This window comes from Arctopsyche grandis, chromosome 2 (assembly GCF_051622035.1).
Source record: "Arctopsyche grandis isolate Sample6627 chromosome 2, ASM5162203v2, whole genome shotgun sequence".
NCBI lineage: Eukaryota > Metazoa > Arthropoda > Insecta > Trichoptera > Hydropsychidae > Arctopsyche > Arctopsyche grandis.
Window position 1 is genome coordinate 30,384,342 of NC_135356.1, and position 19,203 is coordinate 30,403,544.

The 19,203-nt window shown below is 35.6% G+C and overlaps 1 protein-coding gene and 1 long non-coding RNA gene across 2 annotated transcripts in view; both read right to left on the reverse strand.

Annotated features, from left to right (window-relative positions):
- LOC143921118 (uncharacterized) overlaps window positions 1-19,203 on the reverse strand; it is a 607,092-nt gene that overhangs the window by 44,393 nt on the left and 543,496 nt on the right. The window lies entirely within an intron of this gene.
- The window catches only part of LOC143922998 (putative citrate synthase 2, mitochondrial), a 40,039-nt gene that overhangs the window by 1,237 nt on the left and 19,599 nt on the right, over window positions 1-19,203 (reverse strand). Inside the window, exons 2-8 of the mRNA XM_077446478.1 lie at window positions 7,549-7,707; window positions 7,085-7,314; window positions 6,839-6,995; window positions 5,187-5,386; window positions 1,643-1,775; window positions 1,415-1,560; window positions 54-216 (exon numbers count right to left, since the gene is read on the reverse strand). Coding sequence (XP_077302604.1) covers window positions 54-216; window positions 1,415-1,560; window positions 1,643-1,775; window positions 5,187-5,386; window positions 6,839-6,995; window positions 7,085-7,314; window positions 7,549-7,707 — 1,188 coding nt within the window. The remainder of the gene's footprint in view (window positions 1-53; window positions 217-1,414; window positions 1,561-1,642; window positions 1,776-5,186; window positions 5,387-6,838; window positions 6,996-7,084; window positions 7,315-7,548; window positions 7,708-19,203) is intronic.

Consider the following 19,203-nt stretch of genomic DNA (forward strand, 5'->3'; position numbering starts at 1 on the left):
GGCGAATAAAATTGAATCAGTCAATAGTTATACACGTTCAAAGTTGAAATTACCTGCAAAAGGACACCAGAGTGAGCGTCTACATTGGGCCATGGGTTTTTCACTTTGCCCAACTCGGTGAGGATTGGAGGTACGACTTTGTACACGTTCGACACCAAACGGAACAGCTTATCGTCGGGCAAGTGCTTCAGAGCGAACTCTCTCTGGCAGGTGTATCTGAAAAGCAATCATAACATGAGATAATGATCAATGAGAATAACATAAAAATCCGGATGTGACCAACCCATGACTTTATCTATGTATTTGAAGAATATAAGAAGGTCACAAGACAAAATTCGATAATTAAACATATATACACGTTCACACATACCGGTTATGAGGCCGTTTTCGATATAAATTAAGCGCAAATGTATGGAAACTTACACAAGACAAAAGCTCTACTTCCGGCTGTCGGATTTTGTTCGAAATTTTTTTATTACTTAAATTATTATACACATTAAATATCAAGAAAATAAAAATAATTTAAAAGGTCAAAATAAAATAATGAAATATTGTTTTAAAAAAAAATACTACTTCCGGTTTACGAATTCTGACCAAAACCTTATCAGCTCTAAGTTAGTACATAAAGAATACAAATATAATTTTTCAGCTTGATACGCTTAGGGGTGTGGAAAGAATAGTGGCCACAACATTTTTGACCTTTCTATCTAAGAGGAAAAATCCCACTTCTGGTTTATTATAAATTTAGTGATTTTTTTATTATTTTCATCACATTGATACAAGAATAATACATGAACTTTTTCGTGAAGAGCACACATGTTTAAAAAGGTTCGAAAAAAATCGAACAGGAGTAAACTGACACTTCCAGTTGACGGATGCTTACCAAATTTCATACATAACTTGGTATTAAGCTTAAACTTCTAGATATGAAATTTCAGTTCAATAAACCAAAAGGTTTCAGAGCAAAACATAAAAAAGCCTCGATTCTCTAGAGTAAAAGTACTACTTCCGGTTCAGATAAAAATATTCAAAAAATATTGGGGTATAAAATTTACAATTTCTATTACATGTAAAAAATTTTTAGTCCGATTCGATTAGCCGTTTGGGAGATAGTTGAATTCAAAAACTTAAAAAAACGGGAACATCTATAAGGGGAGGTACCATTTCTGGTCAACTTAAAAATTTTACGTCGTATCGATAAGAATTTCAGTAACCGATAGTAAGTTTCAGTTCAATAGGACTAACGGTGTTCAAAAAATGATGAAAACGTGATCAGTGATCGATTCCGAGTTCGAATCAGTCAAAATCTCGAGTTCGAATTTTCGCATGATCACAAAACTTCATCTATTGTTACTACGTACATAGATAAAGTAAAAAGCACAAAGCTGTTCATGAAATATATGTACATATATACCTAGGGTCGGTCTTTCTCAATACTGCGTGTCCATAGCCGGGGACGACCTGTCCGGATTTGAGCGTCTTCCAAATGAACTCCTTCAATTGTTCCTCGGTGGCGTCTTCTCCGATCTGCTGGCGCAACTTTTGCAACCAGACCAATACCTAGAACGCGTCAGAATCCTCGATCAATAAAGAGAACCGTTTAGAAAGGGTGGCAGGCAATTTTTTCAAGAGTTCAACTCACTTCCTGGTTGGCCAACCCGTGGAGGGGTCCGGCGAGGCCGTTCATACCGGCTGCGAAAGACAGGTAAGGATCGCTGAGTGCGGATCCCACCAAGTGCACCGTGTGAGCTGACACATTGCCGCCTTCGTGATCACTGCGAAAGAAACAGAAAAGACCATACATAATCGTGCTCAGTCGGAGAGTAGTTGCATATTAAAAAAAATCACAGATCTCATCAACATAACGCCTGAAACAATTGTGATTACAACACGGTAGTAAGCTAAGATATACCTTTACAGATCAACACAAGTAGTCGGACTGAGACTTACGTGAAATGTACATGTTATCGCATTCACCCCCCACTCGGCCCGCGATGGCCAATTACATTTCGTTTCAGTTTCGCATTGCATTTTGATCAAGAAATACAACATTGTTCGTGCATAATAGCGGTCGGTAGAATTTGACTTTTATTTTTTGTTAGTTTCGAGTATGTGGTTCGTGTTTTGAAATATTTACATTAATAAAATTTTAATATAAAATACGTAAGTTGTTGATATTATTAATTGATTTATGGAATACGCATATATATTTTATATTAATTGAAATTTATATTTTTTAGGCAGTAAAATTAATTGTCAACGTCATGTTATGGACAGCAAAGCTTACAGTAATATTATTAAAGACCTTGAATTGAATTATATATTGTAAAAACATTATATAGTTAAATAAGAAATAATTAAAAAAAAAACAAAGAAATAATTTTACGTCCTTACAATGTTACAACACATTGCATGAATGCGACAGCATGCTCGGTTCTCACGCTACATCGGATTTCCTTGAACCATACATACATATATATGCAATTTTGGTTTTAGTTCATACATAGCCCGTTTAGATGTACAAAATGAATCGATTGTATTTAAAATTTGATACAATTATTAAGTTTTAAGAAAATAAACATACATACATATGCATAATGGACACATTTGACATTTTTTTTGTAAGGAAAATACAATACTTATCTTGAATTTTAACTATAAATAACTGAAAATACGCAATATAATAATAAAGGTTGTGACTATTTGCAGGTACTATATCTGCGAATTATTGGCTATTTGCAGGTACTACATCTGCGACAGGCGCAAAGCCTTCTGCGCATACGCGAGAACTTATAATCCGATTATAATTTCTTATATTTAATGTATGCTAGACTTGTTTAATCAATCGTTCATTATACATGAGGCAAATAAATTTCGCACGTTATTTTAATAGATTTATATCATTTAGCTAGTTCGCGGCTTGTACTTGTATGTATGTAGGTATTATACGTTGTATATGATAGTAATTTTCTAACAATTAATAATATCAACTAATTTGGATTATATTTTTTACTCTACGTCACTTTACGAGTTCGAACTGAATTTTAAGAGGTTTAAAACAAAATTTTAACAGTAAACACGCTGATAGTGACAGTTCACGCGCATGCGCAGAAGGCTTTGCGCCTGTCGCACATATAGTACCTGCAAATAGCCACAACCAATAATAAAAGCATCAACAACGTCCTAAGATATAACTGTACTGATCTGTAAAGTTACAAAAGGTAAGAGAACCATTCTGCTTCCGTGGCCTAATCCTCGGCAGAGTAGCTGCATATTTTAGAAGCAAAACCCAGGAGCTAAAGCTTTAATATTTGAATGAAAATATTTAATTTAATATTTAATATTAATTATTAATTATTATTAATTATTATTAATTAATTATTATTAATTATTTAATATTTATTTTAAATGAAAACAAAATAGATTTATTCCCATTTAATACAATAAGAAAAAAATCCTGAAAATTATGTTCTAAATGAAAAATAGTACAACAACATTATGTAGTATGTTACTATGCAAAAATAGAAATATTGATACAATCCAATGTAATGTAATGTGATGTTACATAAAAATATATATAATACAACGAATTATTTTTAAATGTTATTAAAGTAAACTTCGCAGTACATTCAGAAGAAAATAATCAATGTTATTATTTATTATAATATATACACAGGCCATTCGCTAAAGTGATAAAAATAATTCAGTCGCATTTTCAGCAGAGAAATTCATATTTTAAAATACGCCGCCAGCACATTGAAATAAGATGAATAGTTCGCATTTGCAAAATACATGATCAATGTTTGAACATTCGTACCGTACAGCCGACCTTCAAAATAAGTCATTTAAATGTAAACTCGGTTCATATTCATACTTACGGTTCGGCGTTAATGTCTAAAAAAAACAAAAAAGAATTTTTCTCTCGTGCATTACAAACATGAAATATATGTGTGTGTGTGCTCAGCTGGATATATTCAGACCTTTTGAGAACTGTTTCTATACCTATATATCATAAAAAGTACATAATTAACCTTCCGATGTTTAAACATCGTCGGATTATTTACTATACAACACCAAAAAATGCTTGTAAAAATCAACAATTCAATATAACTATAGCATTATATTATGTTAAAATGTTTCACTTACATATGTATAGTAATTCTCATTTTAAAACACATAATGATATTGAGATATTCTCTTTTAGGTGACAAATAGATATAAAACACCTGAAATGTAGACCCAATCTCAGAAGAGAACATATGACAAATCCGACTCAATAAATAATCATATAAACTAGAATAAATCATATAATTGGTACAATTCTAAACTCAAGCACATTGAATCAGCAGGAAATTTTCCCATTTCCTGCTGATTCAATGTGAAAAAGTAGAAAAGTCCCATTTCCCTTGTGTCTCCTTAAAGGATAACTTTAGGAGCAGATCTGTTCTAATCATCGCTTTACTGTTTTTTTTTTTATTTAATTTATGTAGGGAGAGTTTCTCTTCGTCAATTCCCAAAAACTTTCTACAGAAAGATATGAAGAATCAATTTTTACAAATATACAAAACCGTTTCAAAAGCTTTAGATAAAATAGGACACATTTATTTAATTGTCTTTCATGTGAATGACAATTTACAAATCAGATAAAAAATATTGAAATTGACAAAAATATTGATTGAGAAAATCAATCTTTGTAAACGTAGTGAAATATAAAACTGAGAAAAATATATTTTTGACTTAAAAATTCGCTAGATAATTAATTATACGTATTTTAAAGCAACAAAAAATCACAATCAATAAAAAAAACATCCGACTATTAATTCCAATACTCACTTTTGGCCCAGCAATACTAGATTTAGAGTTAAAGATTGCAAAAGCCAAAAATTGCGCACTTATTTAAACGCTTATATCTCATAAACGAGGGAAAACCAACAAAAATCATTGTCACATTCGAATTCAGTGGGTCAAGTTTAGTAACAACGTGATTTTTCATTGCTCAGTGTAATTGTTGAGGTAATTAATTCCATACAAATTCCCTCTTCAAAAGGCAAACGAGAAACCATCTTAAATCCGATTTTTCCTGAAAAAACTTCACTACAAAGCAAATAGTATGTCTCGGAATCGAATATGCACTTAAAAAAGTGCACATATACATAAACGATGACGGTTCGCTTTCGTGTATTTACCTGTGGATTGTTAAGTACAGCCGCATGAGTTCGGTGAATTCGGGATTGTCGTAGCCGAGCATCTGGGTGAAGTTGGCCGACCAATCTTTGTTGGTGTCGATGGCTCCGATGCCTTTGCCGTCTCTGTAACTGTTACGGTAAATGGTGGCCGCGACGACGGGCAACTTGGCGATCAAATCCATGGTATCTTCGTAAACGGACTACAAAAAAACACACATTATATAGATATATCGGCGCACAGTTTCACTACACCTTACATACATATGATACAATAGTGGTCAATAGTGTTTGAAAATACACTTCTATCAATGCTATTATAAATATAATATTTTATGCAGAAACTAGAATTAAATGATTTTACTATAATATGTACTTTGAAGCTGTAAGAGACACCTGCACTTGTAATTTTATACATTTTCCAAAATTTATCTGTATCATAGTCCTCCTCTGACATGGATGTTCTATCAGATATCTTCTCTCTTATATATATACATGTAAATTAAAATTGTACTAAGATTTCCTCTGTGACTTCTATAATCCTACCAGTTAGGGTCTTACAGCCTTCTCGATACCCTGCAGCTTGCAGTGACTCAACTACAGCCCTGATCTGGTCACCCCATCTTGTCGGGGATCTTCCTTTGCTTCCCTCAATGAGCAAATTTGGGCGACAAGTCTGTAGCGCGGCTGTCTTCCATAGAATTTCTGAACTTTGCACAGGATTTTGAGCCTTATATGCGCCTATTTCAACTGTTTTAAGGTTCAAAATTGGTTGAATATATTACTGAGAGTTGAATGCCATCTATTCAATTTGCTTAAAATGAATATATACCAGTCAAAAATTAGTTTTTTGTGGAACCATACTGAAACCTCGTTTATGTGACGTCACGTCTTCATACAATTATGAAGAATGATTATTTGACAATTAATCCAAAACTACGAGATATATTATGTATTTTATTGTTTAAAATAATACTTAGTAAATATTAAAATCTGTATTTAACCCTTTGACCGCGTCACCAAATTTAGCGAACATGCCCTGTACGTGGCTGCTTTTTTGCGGATTTTGTTATCGCGTTTTCGACTATAAATATAGGTTGTAAAATTTTTTTGAATTTTACAACCTATATTTATTTTTTTTGACTACTGCCATCTATTGAATTTGGTAAAGTATACATTTAGTAATATTTTCAAAGTTATAAAATTTTAACACAATAGACGGCTCTTATACAGGTTGGAACTTCCAAGACATCTATGCGTGTCTCGCGCGCTGAGGGCATGTTCGCTAGGACATGTATAGTAGTCGTACGCGGTGGAAAGGTTAAGGTCGAAAACTCGATTGCCAAATTCGCGAAAAAGGGGCCACGTACAGGGCTTGTTCGCTATATTTATTGCCGCGGGCAAAGGGTTAAATATATTACTTGTTTCTTCTCTAATAATATTTTCAACCGATGTGGAACATTAGATATTCCTGTTATGCCACAATGGCCCAAACTTCAAATAAATATTGGAGACTATTTCCCAAGAGATAAAATACATCCTTTTATCGGTTATTCTCTTGATTTTTAACGCAAAATTCTTTGATCGTCTTCAAACGTATTAGACCAGTATTGTACATACGTGAGAAATATATTCATATATGTATATTTTTTTACCTCCCAGTATTTGGATTTGTGTACGCCCTCGGAGTAGGCCTTGGCGAATTTGCTCTCGCTGTTCAGAGCGGTGATTGCGCTTGAAAATTGTGACATTGGATGCACTTTGGCCGGCATGTTGTTAAGGAGTGTGACTACGTGCGCTGGCAGTTCAGCTCTGTGAACATTGTTTTACATAAAATTATACTACCGTATTCCATTAAAACATACGAGTATATACATGAATCAATCAATTTCATATAATACCTGTTGGCCCATTCCTTGGAGATGGCTTTGACTTGACCCGGAGTGGGCACATCTCCGGTGATGAGGAGCCAGAAGAGACCTTCGGGCAACGGCTCTGCGCCTCCAGCTGCCTTCGGTAAAACCTTCTGACATTCCGGAATGGAAAGTCCACGGAAACGAATACCCTCATCGGGATCCAACACCGACGTGTCACAAATGAGACCTTTGATCCCTCGCATACCACCGTACATCTAAATAATCACTCGTTCATTATTGGAATAATTTTTTATTTAAAAAATAAATAAAAAAAAACAATGTCGCAAAATTCTATATACACACACACACAGCAAGTAAATACAGCAAGTAAAAAAAAATCATTTATTGCAATAATATATATATATGTATATGTAAATATGCGGTTGCAATAATTATTGTCGACTTAAAATCTATACTGGTGTGTGGATGTATTGCAAATTTTCGCATACCATATCGACGGTGACGTCTCCAAGTTTGGTGCCTCCATAATCCTTCTTGAACGCCTTCACGCGTTCTTGTTCCGCCGGAATCTTAGCCTGAAGAACTGCCTTCAGGTCTGTCGTCTCGGCGCTGATCATGCGGGCAATGACGCATGATGAGGGTAAGATCTGCAAATATTAAATTTAAAACTAAATTATATGAAAAATAAAAAAAAAAACCATGAAAACGGGATTGGAATCAAAATCTGTCAAAGTCGAAATTTATCACGATGATAATTCATCATCTATTGATACTTTGGATCATATATATAATATCGCTATTCTGTCTGTCTGAGATAACGCCTGCCGTACTATATTAGTCGTTTCGGTTCACCACTAAAACGTATACGAAGATATGTAAAAAGTAAATAAATAAACTAGAATTATTTACAAATCCAATAGAAAACAGGTATAAAAATTGCAGCTAATCTAAACAAACCCCTTATCACTAAACCGCTGAGAATTTTGAGTTTTGTAAAGGTGTGTTTAGACTCTCTTATATATTTTTGCGTAGGATTAAGGACTTCCACGCACTGCCAGTGCTCCGTCCGAAATGTCTTGGTATGGCCTAAGTATCTGCTTATAAAGGGCAGGTCGCTGAGTGCATCTTCCTCGACACGTTTTTTCACCTATTGTTATAGTCGCGTACCAGATATGCAGTCCCATGCTTTCGCGCTGTCAGTTCTGAGAACTCTAGCGGGAAGTGACCGAATGCCGTTACCGACCAATAAGTCCATTCGGGGGGTCTCCGTTGTTAACCGACAGCACGAGCAGCAACGGCGGTTCCTTTCAGCATATGCTACAATATCTTGCAACAGTATATAAAATAAACAAAAGAAGTCTATTGTTGTTAAAATATATTGCTCACAATCTAAATGCCAAGACAAAATCTAAAAAACTCAGCAGCTAAGGATTTCCATCGAGAAATTCTGCTATGGTTATAAATTCAGAAAGTCCGGTTTAAACCGGGCTTTGTAAACATTGACATGGATTACACGACCCATGTTTCAATGCATTTTTTTTCAATGCTACCTGGAAAGGCTTAGCGGGTAGTATTCTCGTTTACTTTGTACATGCTCAAAATACAACGCCTATCGGCGTATTTCAGGCCCATGGACTTGTTGGCAAAACGCCGATCGGCGTTCGTCAGCATTCAAAGGGTTAAACGTGTTTGCATTGTCGTTTAGTGAAATTTAGTTGCTATCTGGAAAAGACGGGATGGAACATAAGATTAACCAATATATAAGATTCCTAAAAATATATGGAACTTTCAGGGTCGTTTATGTTGATATAAATCGACTATAATCTGTTTGTATACCTATGTATGCATGTAGAATGGGTGGGTCACAAGTTCAGAACACATATTTTATGCTAATATGTATGTATTTTGAATTTTGTGGACTCTCTAGTGCAAGTTTCAAAAAAAAAAAAAGAAGAGATGTTCGTTTGATAACCATATTTGATGTTAATTAAGATAATTTTACAGATTCTATGTATTATGAAACTGTTGTTTTGTATTCACTATGATCCAAATCTTGATTGTATTGTAGATTGATCAAAACTATCTACCGACTATTCTTCGAACTTTATGTCGAATCATATGGGTCGTTTTCAGTTTTGTGATCGTCATACGATGCTGTCAGTGCAAAGTACGATCTGTACTGTTTAAATTTCATTTAGTGATTGCCGAAGCGATGAGAGTTATATAAGCCTGCTCGTAGAATCGTCATAAGTAATAAATCGGATTAGTTCTATCAGCTGTTTTATATTAGAAGTCGACAAAATTCGGTTAGCTCAGACCAGCAGATGAAATAAATGCTGATTTTTTTTATTTTTTCATACTTGGGAAAAGCAGCATAGCTGATGGACTCTATTTTATCTTTATTTATTGAAAAATCAACAGACAACAGATGTAGCAATGCATAAAAATAAAGAATAAATGTAACAAAATAACATCCGAGGCCAATTATAGATTTTTACAAATTACATAACATGGTACATATTGACAAACAAATGAAAAAAAGAAAATAATACAAACTAAAATATGCGCAAGTAGGACAGTGCATAACTAAACATAAAGTGATATACTATTGGATAAAGATTATATAATAGAAATATCTAGAAATGGATCAATCAATCAAGACTCTCCTGATGGCAGTCCTGAATTGATGCAAGGAAATACCGAATAGATCAACGTCATTCAGCTCCCCGTTAAACATACGATAAACACGCTGTAGATAGGAATATTTTAGGGAATTGGTTTTGCAATTTTTTTACCTGCTTTCTATTGGATTTGTAAATAATTCTAGTTTATTTATTTACTTTTTACATATATACCAGGAAGGCCTTACAGGTAAACCCCAATTCGCCTTCTTGGCCAATTACAATGTAGCATTTTTTTTTATTACAAGTCGTTGAATTACGAGACACTGAAAAACTCGTAAATTAACGAGACATCTATGAATTGTACATTAATCAAATAGTAGGATTTTTAGCCAATTTTTAAACGGGAACCGTTTCAACAATGAAATCAGAGAAAATTGACAAACTATAATAGGGAACGATCGACCTGGAGTCACAAATATCCAAGTCTGACCAGCAGCACTACAAATGTACTCAGAAAAATACTTTTCAATCGAGGCCAGCTCATGGGATCGAACCCGGCGCCTCTCGACGCTAAGCAGAGGCTTAACGACCGAGATATGCTGCTGGCTATGTTGGAAATGTTGGCGAAATTTTCAACGTGGCGGGCTTTCAACAGTAAAGACGTCAGCACTCAAAGGGTTTAAAGCTTTGATGTATAATACACATAGATGGGCCCTGACGTGTGATTTTGGTCGGAGATCTTGTCTTCACTAACTGAGGGGTGCGGGGGGTTTAACTAGCGGGGAAGTTGGGTTTTTTCCCCTACGACGCAGCGGTACCTACCTACCTACTAAGAGAAACTGTGCATGCGCCATGTATTTTGCATGCGCCAAAAGGGAGACCAGTATAAGACGTGAGGGCGGATCTAGTGTATTATACATCAATGGTTTAAAGTCTTCGATATGCAACTTGGACAGCACGGATTGCAGCTTATGTAACGTCGGCAAATTAGCAAGTGCCGTCACTAATTATAGCATCGTCTGTGTCTTTACATAATGTGTGTCTTTACGTAATCGTGTGTACGATAATATAATGTGCTCGCCATTACATACATATATTGAAAATTGGAAGCAATTAGTAGACCCGTCTCCTGACAATGCAGTGGTGTTAAGTGAATCCGCGATGATATAACGCAGTGGTGTAAAAATATATACATACATATGTTACAATTACATAATCAATTGTCGCTATGTACATACATATGTAGTCCAAGAGCAGCGGTAATGATATTTGTATGCAACGACGGTTCAAGTTTTTACCTACTTGGCATATTTCCACAAACCGAAATAGCGATTTGGATTTGATTAATATATACGGCAACGTTATTGACTCGGAACGTGTTCGGAAACACCTCAGTTCAAAGTAAAAAAAATATATACGAACCTTGTCCCCTACGTGTGTATGATATAAGCATTGTTCTAAGGTTTCCAAAATTTCATATGCATTTTTTAATTTATTAATTAGTCTCTCAATCTATGTGCATAGTCACTTTTATGTTTGTTCGCTTGGCAAATCCACAGTTTTCAACTTTTCAACTGTCATACTCACTTGGGAAGCAAAGAGTCGGGAGCACTTTGAAAGTTGTTTTTAATTAAACTTTCAGCCACTCGAGCATTATGCAAATCTACAGTTTTCAATTTTAAATCTCTTAATATAATATACTACAATTTAGACCTGCCCGAGCAACGCCGTGCAATTTAATTGAACGATTTCACCTCACGCTTTTGAGGCAGTTTTGGTACCTGGTAGATAAAAAATTTAATTAATTTTAATTTTTAAAATTTAATTTTTAAATTAAAATAAAAAAAAATGGTATTTGGTAGATAAAAAAAAAATATTGAGATATAAACATTGAAGTATAAAGTATAGAATAGTCATTCCTAACAAAAGTATCGCTTAAAAGCGAGCCATCGAAGAGAGAGACGGAAAGTCAGAAGAGAGACAAAAGAGTGAGGAAAAAAAAATCGTGGAAGTGATCGTCCCTTACAACTAGTCACCGGAGCCTGAGGGGGCCGTCTATTGTTCAAAGGTTGTAAATGCATTGTTAAAGGTTTGCCGAACAATGGATAGCACTGTAACTATCCTACCTCTACTTACAACAACTGGACAAAACAGCTGACATCTCCGCGCACACGGATTTTTTGTGGCAACATTTTTAGGGGCTGAGAGCAATTCTATGCATACTACTTCAATGTAGATAAAGTAATAATAACTGTTTTTCAATGAGTGAGGCTGGTCCGAACATCTAGCACGTGCACATACAGATGTTCGGACTTTGTCGAACTAATACTACCACACAATTTCACTAGTAGAGCCTATTTCAAAGAGATCCTACTGCAACTGAGAAAAACAGCCGAAATCTCCGTCTGCACGGAGTTTTAGTAGCAACATTTTCGGAAGCTGAGAGCGCTTCTACCCATTCCACTTCAATGGATATAAACCAATCCTTATGATTGTGGTGAAATAAAAAACTGGCCAAATAAACGCAACATAACAAGGAGAAAAAATCCGTAAAAAAGATATATTTTTTTATTGATTTCAAAGTATTTTAAATCAATAAAAAAAATCACAATCAATAGAAAAAAAATCTGACTATTGATTCCAATACTCACTTTGAGCACAACAATACTAGATTTTGAGTTAAAGACTGCCAAAGCCAAAAAACTGTAAAAATCGCGCATTTTTTTAAACGCTCATATCTCGCAAATGAGAGCAAACCAACAAAAATAATTATCATATTCAAATTTAGTAAAGATTGGTTAGTCTCCGCTCTGGTAAATCAAAAACGTGATTTTTTGTTGCTCAGTGTTATCTTTACGACTGCCAGGTGTATGTCTTCAAGGTTGGTCAACGAAAGAACAATGTCCTAGATATGGGATTGGGGGGGTGAAAACACTATGTTTTTATAAATGAATTTGAAACTGTTCAGCCTCTCTTGTCGTCTACTCCTGTTCAGAACTAAACGTTTTGATTTTGTCTGTTTTTACTAATTCTGGTTATTTTTTTTTATTGTGATTAAATTGTATTACTCCGAATTAATAAGATTTATACAAATGCTGATGAAATTAATGAGCGACCGATTTAAGTTTGCACATAGGCGGTCGAACTCCTAGGCGCGGCCCTGGCATCCAATAGTGATAACTAGATGTAGGATAGTCACAGTGCTATCCATTGTTCGGCAAACCTTTAACAATGCATTTACAACCTTTGAACAATAGACGGCCCCCTCAGGCTCCGGTGACTAGTGATAACTAGAGGTCGGAATCTGAAGGGGCCGGAAACGTGCCACCTATTGTTCAATTGTTGTAAATGCTTTGTAAAAAAGGTTCGGCAAACCTTTAACAATGCATTTACAATCTTTGAACAATAAACAGCCCCTTCGGATTCCGGGCTCTAGTGATAACTAAAACAGGCCCGCTCTTAGAGCTGTCAGTTTCGAAAACCTATTGGAATTTCCAGCTGATTTCTGATAACTAGAGCGCAGATAGAGAGCGTGCTTTTTCCAGGAATCGGGGCGGTTTGGCTCTATTTACAAAGCTAGAGTACAAAAAAAAAGGTTGGGCGAACCTTTAACAAAGCATTTACAACAATTGAACAATACACGGTGCGCTTTGGGTCCGCTTACTACTGATAACACTTAAGCATAACTATCAAAAAAATTGCAAATAATGTAAAAAAAAATCCTCAATTAGTGGTTAGAGTTCGATTTGCTTCATGCTTTTATTTAAGATCTGACCTATCCGTCGTAATACATTTAATTTTTATTTGAATAAAAAGTTTTGATTCAATCAATTGTTTCTTAAATACATATCGACCGATATAATAGCTCAATTCATTTAAGAATACTGGGAAAAGAAGATGGACCCGATACGGAAAATTCCATAATGTGAGCATTAAATGGCACTGCATCATTAAATCATACTAAGATATTTGCATATGAACCTCATAGACGGTAGTCTTGTCTAATGTGGGACCTTGGCAGATGTTAACAGTTGGAGAAGTGCTTGTTTTAATCGTAACGCGATTTATTTCAAGACACACTGCGCTGGCGAAACGCCACACGCCGAGCTGTTATTGCACAACGATCATGATCATCCCAAGAGATGGAAATTGTTGCAGAAACCGATCGTATTGTACCATTGATAAGCATTTTCATTCAGCGCTCAATTAACAAAACGTCCCATCTTTCAAGGAATATTTCAAGACAACCATATATTGAAGCGAGACTAAGGGCGAAAACAAACAGCGATGAACGGCACATCGTGTGCATGGCTCCCCGCTGTGGGTGGTCTCCGACATTTCTTCAAATATGGGATACACCATTATCGATCACTGTCAAGCAAGGATACAATTTTACCGACAACACCCCCGGAGGGTCATTTTGGGTCGGGGCGTGCTGGGCGTTCCATGAATATGTGCAAGGCACGACCATTTTTTTCGCATGTTTAAAAGTATCTAACAAAATTGCAAAGTTTGAAAACGATCGGATAAGAAACCAAACTTCACACGACCAAATCGTTTCTGAAGTAAGAAGAGGTTATTAAAAAACCACGTGCCACGTGCACCGCTGTGTGTCTTCGCCTTAATTTGTCTCCGTTGACTTACAGACAGTGATTTATCGACTTCTTCAGATGATTTCATCATCAAACATCAGTGACTCCCAGTATAGTACAAATGCATGCTATTTTTGCCGTCCATATGGGCTGCAGACCTCCCAGTATAGTACATACGCATTCTATTTTTGTTTGCATTTGATCACCGGTATGGTCAACGAGCTACTTCAACCCGAATAATCTCTGAAGCCCCCCCCCCCCCTATTCATTCTCCCGAGCCGCCACTGTCAAACACTAATCACAACACAAAACGCAACTTCTTAAGAACACTAGATTAGGGGCTTGTTGTGATGACTGATGAATAAAGGGCGGATTGGAAGCGTGCTTTTTCCAGGAATCAGGGCGTTTTGGGTCTATTTACAAAGCTAGAGTGCAAAAAAAGGTTCTTCATAAAATTGGACAAAGCACAGCGAACAATTAACAATGAAAGGCACGCTTCCGATGAAGCATCCAACCTACCCATCAAAATCATATCCCATTCCTACTTTCTATTGTATCTGCTCCAGATGCCAAACGGGAAACCATTTTAGATAAAAACTTTCTCAAGACTTCAACGATACAGCAAATAGTACAAATGTTTAGCACAGTGAAGTCCACTGAATATGATACAATTTTGCTTTTCTAATAGAATTTTAAACGACTTCAGTGAACTTGTTCTTGATGCTGTCACCATTAAGAATAGTCATTCGAAAAGTTACGCATACTCTTCCGGAGACGGTTTAGGGTGAATGTCACCCTTTGCATAGTTGGCAACGAGACGAAACTGATGGCATTTAAAAGGAGGGTCGCGTTCGTTGACCTGATACTATGTATATGCAAACCTCAGTCACTCTAATGAGACAAACAAAAACGAGTCTATTTTGACACAACAAATTATAGGGACGAGTCTACGAAATCGTTTCAATTTCAAGCGATTCAATTAGGCAAACAAGCTCCTGGGTCGCAAACTCTCGGCTTTAGAACGTCTTGTTGGCCAAATATTGGCAACATGTCTCTTATGAGTCGCTTGCCAATATTCTGACAAACACTCAAATTAGATAGAACTTTTAGTTAGACATTGAAGAGATAAAAATGGTTTCTTACAATGTATCGAGTATGAGCGTGGAGTATAATAAGATGAGGTTTAACCCTTTGAGTGCTTGCGTCTTTTCTGTTGTAAGCCCGCCACGCTGAAAATTTCGCCAACATTTCCAACAAGAATTATTTAGAAATCCAATAGAAAGCAGGTATAAAAATTGTAGCTAATCCAAACAAACCCTAGATAACTACCGCCGAGGATTTCGAGTTTTGTAAAGGTGTGTTTAGACTCTGTAATATATCTTGCAATAATATAAAATAAACAAAACAAGTCTATTAATGAATGTATTTTTCCAAAACTAGTTCCATCTTCTTCACTGTTGTTAAAATGTAATGCTCACAACATTGATGTATAATACACTACATCCGCCCTCACGTCTTATTCTGGTCTCTCTTTTGGCGAATGCCAAATACATGGCGCAAAATACAAAATACAAAGGTACCGCTGCGTCGTAGGGAAAAAAACCATTTTTTTCCCAACTTCCCCGCTAGTTAAACCCCCCGCACCCCTCAGTTAGTGAAGACAAGTTCTCCGACCAAAATCACACGTTAGGGCCCATCTATGTGTATTATACATCAATGGCTCACAATCTAAATGCCAAGTCGTAAGGATTGCAAAAAAGGTTTTTGAGCTCTTTTTCCTATTATGCTGTCGATTAACATTAGAATAATATAATACTATGATTACTAACCAAATTAAATTAAATTGTAAAATAGAAAATGATCAGTAGATCAGTAGCTATTAAACTATGATATAAGATGTATTGTGAACATAATTTCGTAAAAATCAAAATGCCAAGTCACAATCCAAAATACTCAGCAGTTATGGATTTCCATCGGGAAATTCTGCTATGGTTATAGATTCAGAAATTCCGGTGTAAACTAGTCTTTATACACATTGAAACGGATTACACGACCCATTTCGATGCATTTTTTTTCAATGCTACCTGGAAAGGCTTAGCGGGTACTATTCTTGTTTATTTTTTACATACTCAAAAAACAACGCCTGTCGGCGTATTTCAGACTTATGGAATTGTTAAGGGGCGAATTGTGAAGGGTTAAGGGGCAGCAGGAAAAAATGTTGCAGTTGGAAAATGAAAGTCATTGTTAAATCCTTGAAAGACCTGCTACCCACTACCTACTAGATTGATTTTTTTTTTAAATTCTGGAATGGATTAGTTCCAACAGCACGAAGTAGCAGTTGGTAGATGCACACTGCACGAAATTCCATGCAAGTCTTTCGATAAATGTTTCAATATGTCTTGTCTCGTCTCAGAGACGCCGTCTAGTCTACACGCTAGCTTGATTCGTCAGCATGCGATTTCTCCCTGTAGGGCTATTTAAAGGACGGAGTGAACGTTCATCGACCTCAAACTAGCTAAATATATGTATGTATTTCAGAAAAAATTCCATGCAAAGTGTTTGAAGACATTGATCGTCTAATTCGATGATTCTCCTTTTTTAATTGGCGTACCTCTTGAAGACCCATTTCTAAAAATCATACACCTCATATTAAAGAAAGTTTTTACTTTATTTAATCACTGATATTTCAAATGACACAAATCTTTTGATAAACTAAAACCTTAGTATAGTGAGTGTCTTTATTTTACCACAGTCGTATTAGAAACAATTTGGACTCGTTTCTTCTTACAAAAATTGGTTTGGTTTAGGGTAATGCAGTACCTCATAGTATCTATCAAAATAGAAGAAAATAAATAATCGGTAAAGTATTGCTTTTACCGGGAAATTAACAAAACATATTCACTACGTTTTATAACATTCTTCTTCATTATTTTAACTTCTAGCAGCACTGGTCTAGCCCAGATTTGTCCTTTATAAAACTATTTTATATATTTTTTGTCCTTATTATTGCTTTTACCGGTAAATCAACAAAACATATTCGCTGCGTTTTATCACATTTCTCTTCTTTATTTTAGCTTCTGGCACACTGATCCGACTCAGTTTTGTCCTTTGTAATACTATTTTTTTTTGTTAATATTATTAATAATAATTGATGTTAATACTAAAATATTAATTTATAAAAAAACTCATTACCACTTTTGGCATTTACGTCACACTTGCCATACTGTGCTAAAAAAAATCCACTAGCCACTGTGCTGGACGTCAAGCGCCCAGCCAAAAATGTGATTTAAATTAAAATAATATATAATCTGCGAGGCTGGTTATTGTACAATAATTAACTATAAAAATCATTTTATCGTGTGATAATAAATATTAAATAACAAATGAAAAAAAAAACGACTGAAGCAGAGCCGTTATTCTAAGGCGGATATCATTCTCACATTAACCATTGAGTGCAGCGTACTGAATTTCCCCTCTATGTCCCATCTAAAATAATTATTTCTGTTGACATTGATCAATGTTTTATTTCGTAATGACACAATTCGAATCATAGAAGTTTTGATGTGGAATACATAAAATATGAAGACCTTGCATTCAGTATATTCGGAGATATAAAATAAAATATAATTCCTGGTCACTCGCTATCCATCACAGTGCGGCAAGTGTTAAATATATTTTGAACAAAACAAGTAGTTAATCGTTGAGATTAAAAAATCCGATAATTTACCGGTAATCCGATATGTTATTTACCAATTATCGGAAATTACGCTCCCCAATACATACATACATAGAATATTGATAAATATCAATACGATATTCTTCCAGCACAAAAAAAAATGTTTCCGACCGCCTAACAATCAAGTCATTTAACCGCTCTGTCAAGTGTCAATCGAAAGTTGTCACCGCAAGAGCATCAGCAGTCAAAGGGTCAATGGGAAAAGTGTGCCGACACTTAAAGGACTCAATTGAATTACTCGCACTTAATACATCACCGGTTGCCTGACACAATCTACACAAGCGATCGCGATACAATAGATCAGATAAACAGATTATCTGGCCAATACACTTGTGTATTTTGGAAAAAACCTCCACTTCCACATTTTAATTTCAAAGGTCGTTTATGAGCAGTGACGTCATGGTCAGTTGTGTGTCGGGACGTGTCTTGCATTTTTGATTGGTCACGCAAGACATACTAAATATAATAACTACATACACATAAATACAAATGGCAACGTCAGGGTTTTTCGGTTTGGAGACCCAGAAGAATAAAAAGTCTTGATGCTATTTTAGACAGGCTGCACCTTGGGTCATCTTCACATATGATCAAGAACCACTGAACCAATGTAATTCAAGATGAAAGCTCTTGGGCACGAACGTTGTGATGAGAAAAAAATGCTGATCTTGTGTAGTGATACGAAACTTCTCATTAGCGCAGGGCAAAACTTCCATACTATAATATTTTCCCATATTATAATACACAATTAAAGGCGAAGACACAGAGTGGTACGCGTAAAAAATGCTAGCACGCCTGATCTATAGCGATGGCGATCTCGGTCAAAAATCACCCCCTGAAGTGTTTTCTGTGATCTTTTATCCTTGTATTAAAATACATAGGTTTGACAGGGATCGATAACGACTATTCACATATTTGAAAAAATGTAAGAGAAACATGTCGACATAATAAGATGGAGTCTACCTAGGCATACCGTGCCATACGATTCAGTGTCTGTGCCTTAGGGCGAAAACACACAGCAAGTTCGACAAGTTCTCCTATATTTCTTCAAATATGGGTTACACCATTATCGATCACTGTCAAGCAACGACACAATTTTACCGAAAACATTCCAGGGGTTAATTTTGGGACGGCGTGTCATGAATCTGTGCAAGTTACGCCACATTTTTTCCGCACGATTAAACTAACTAAAAA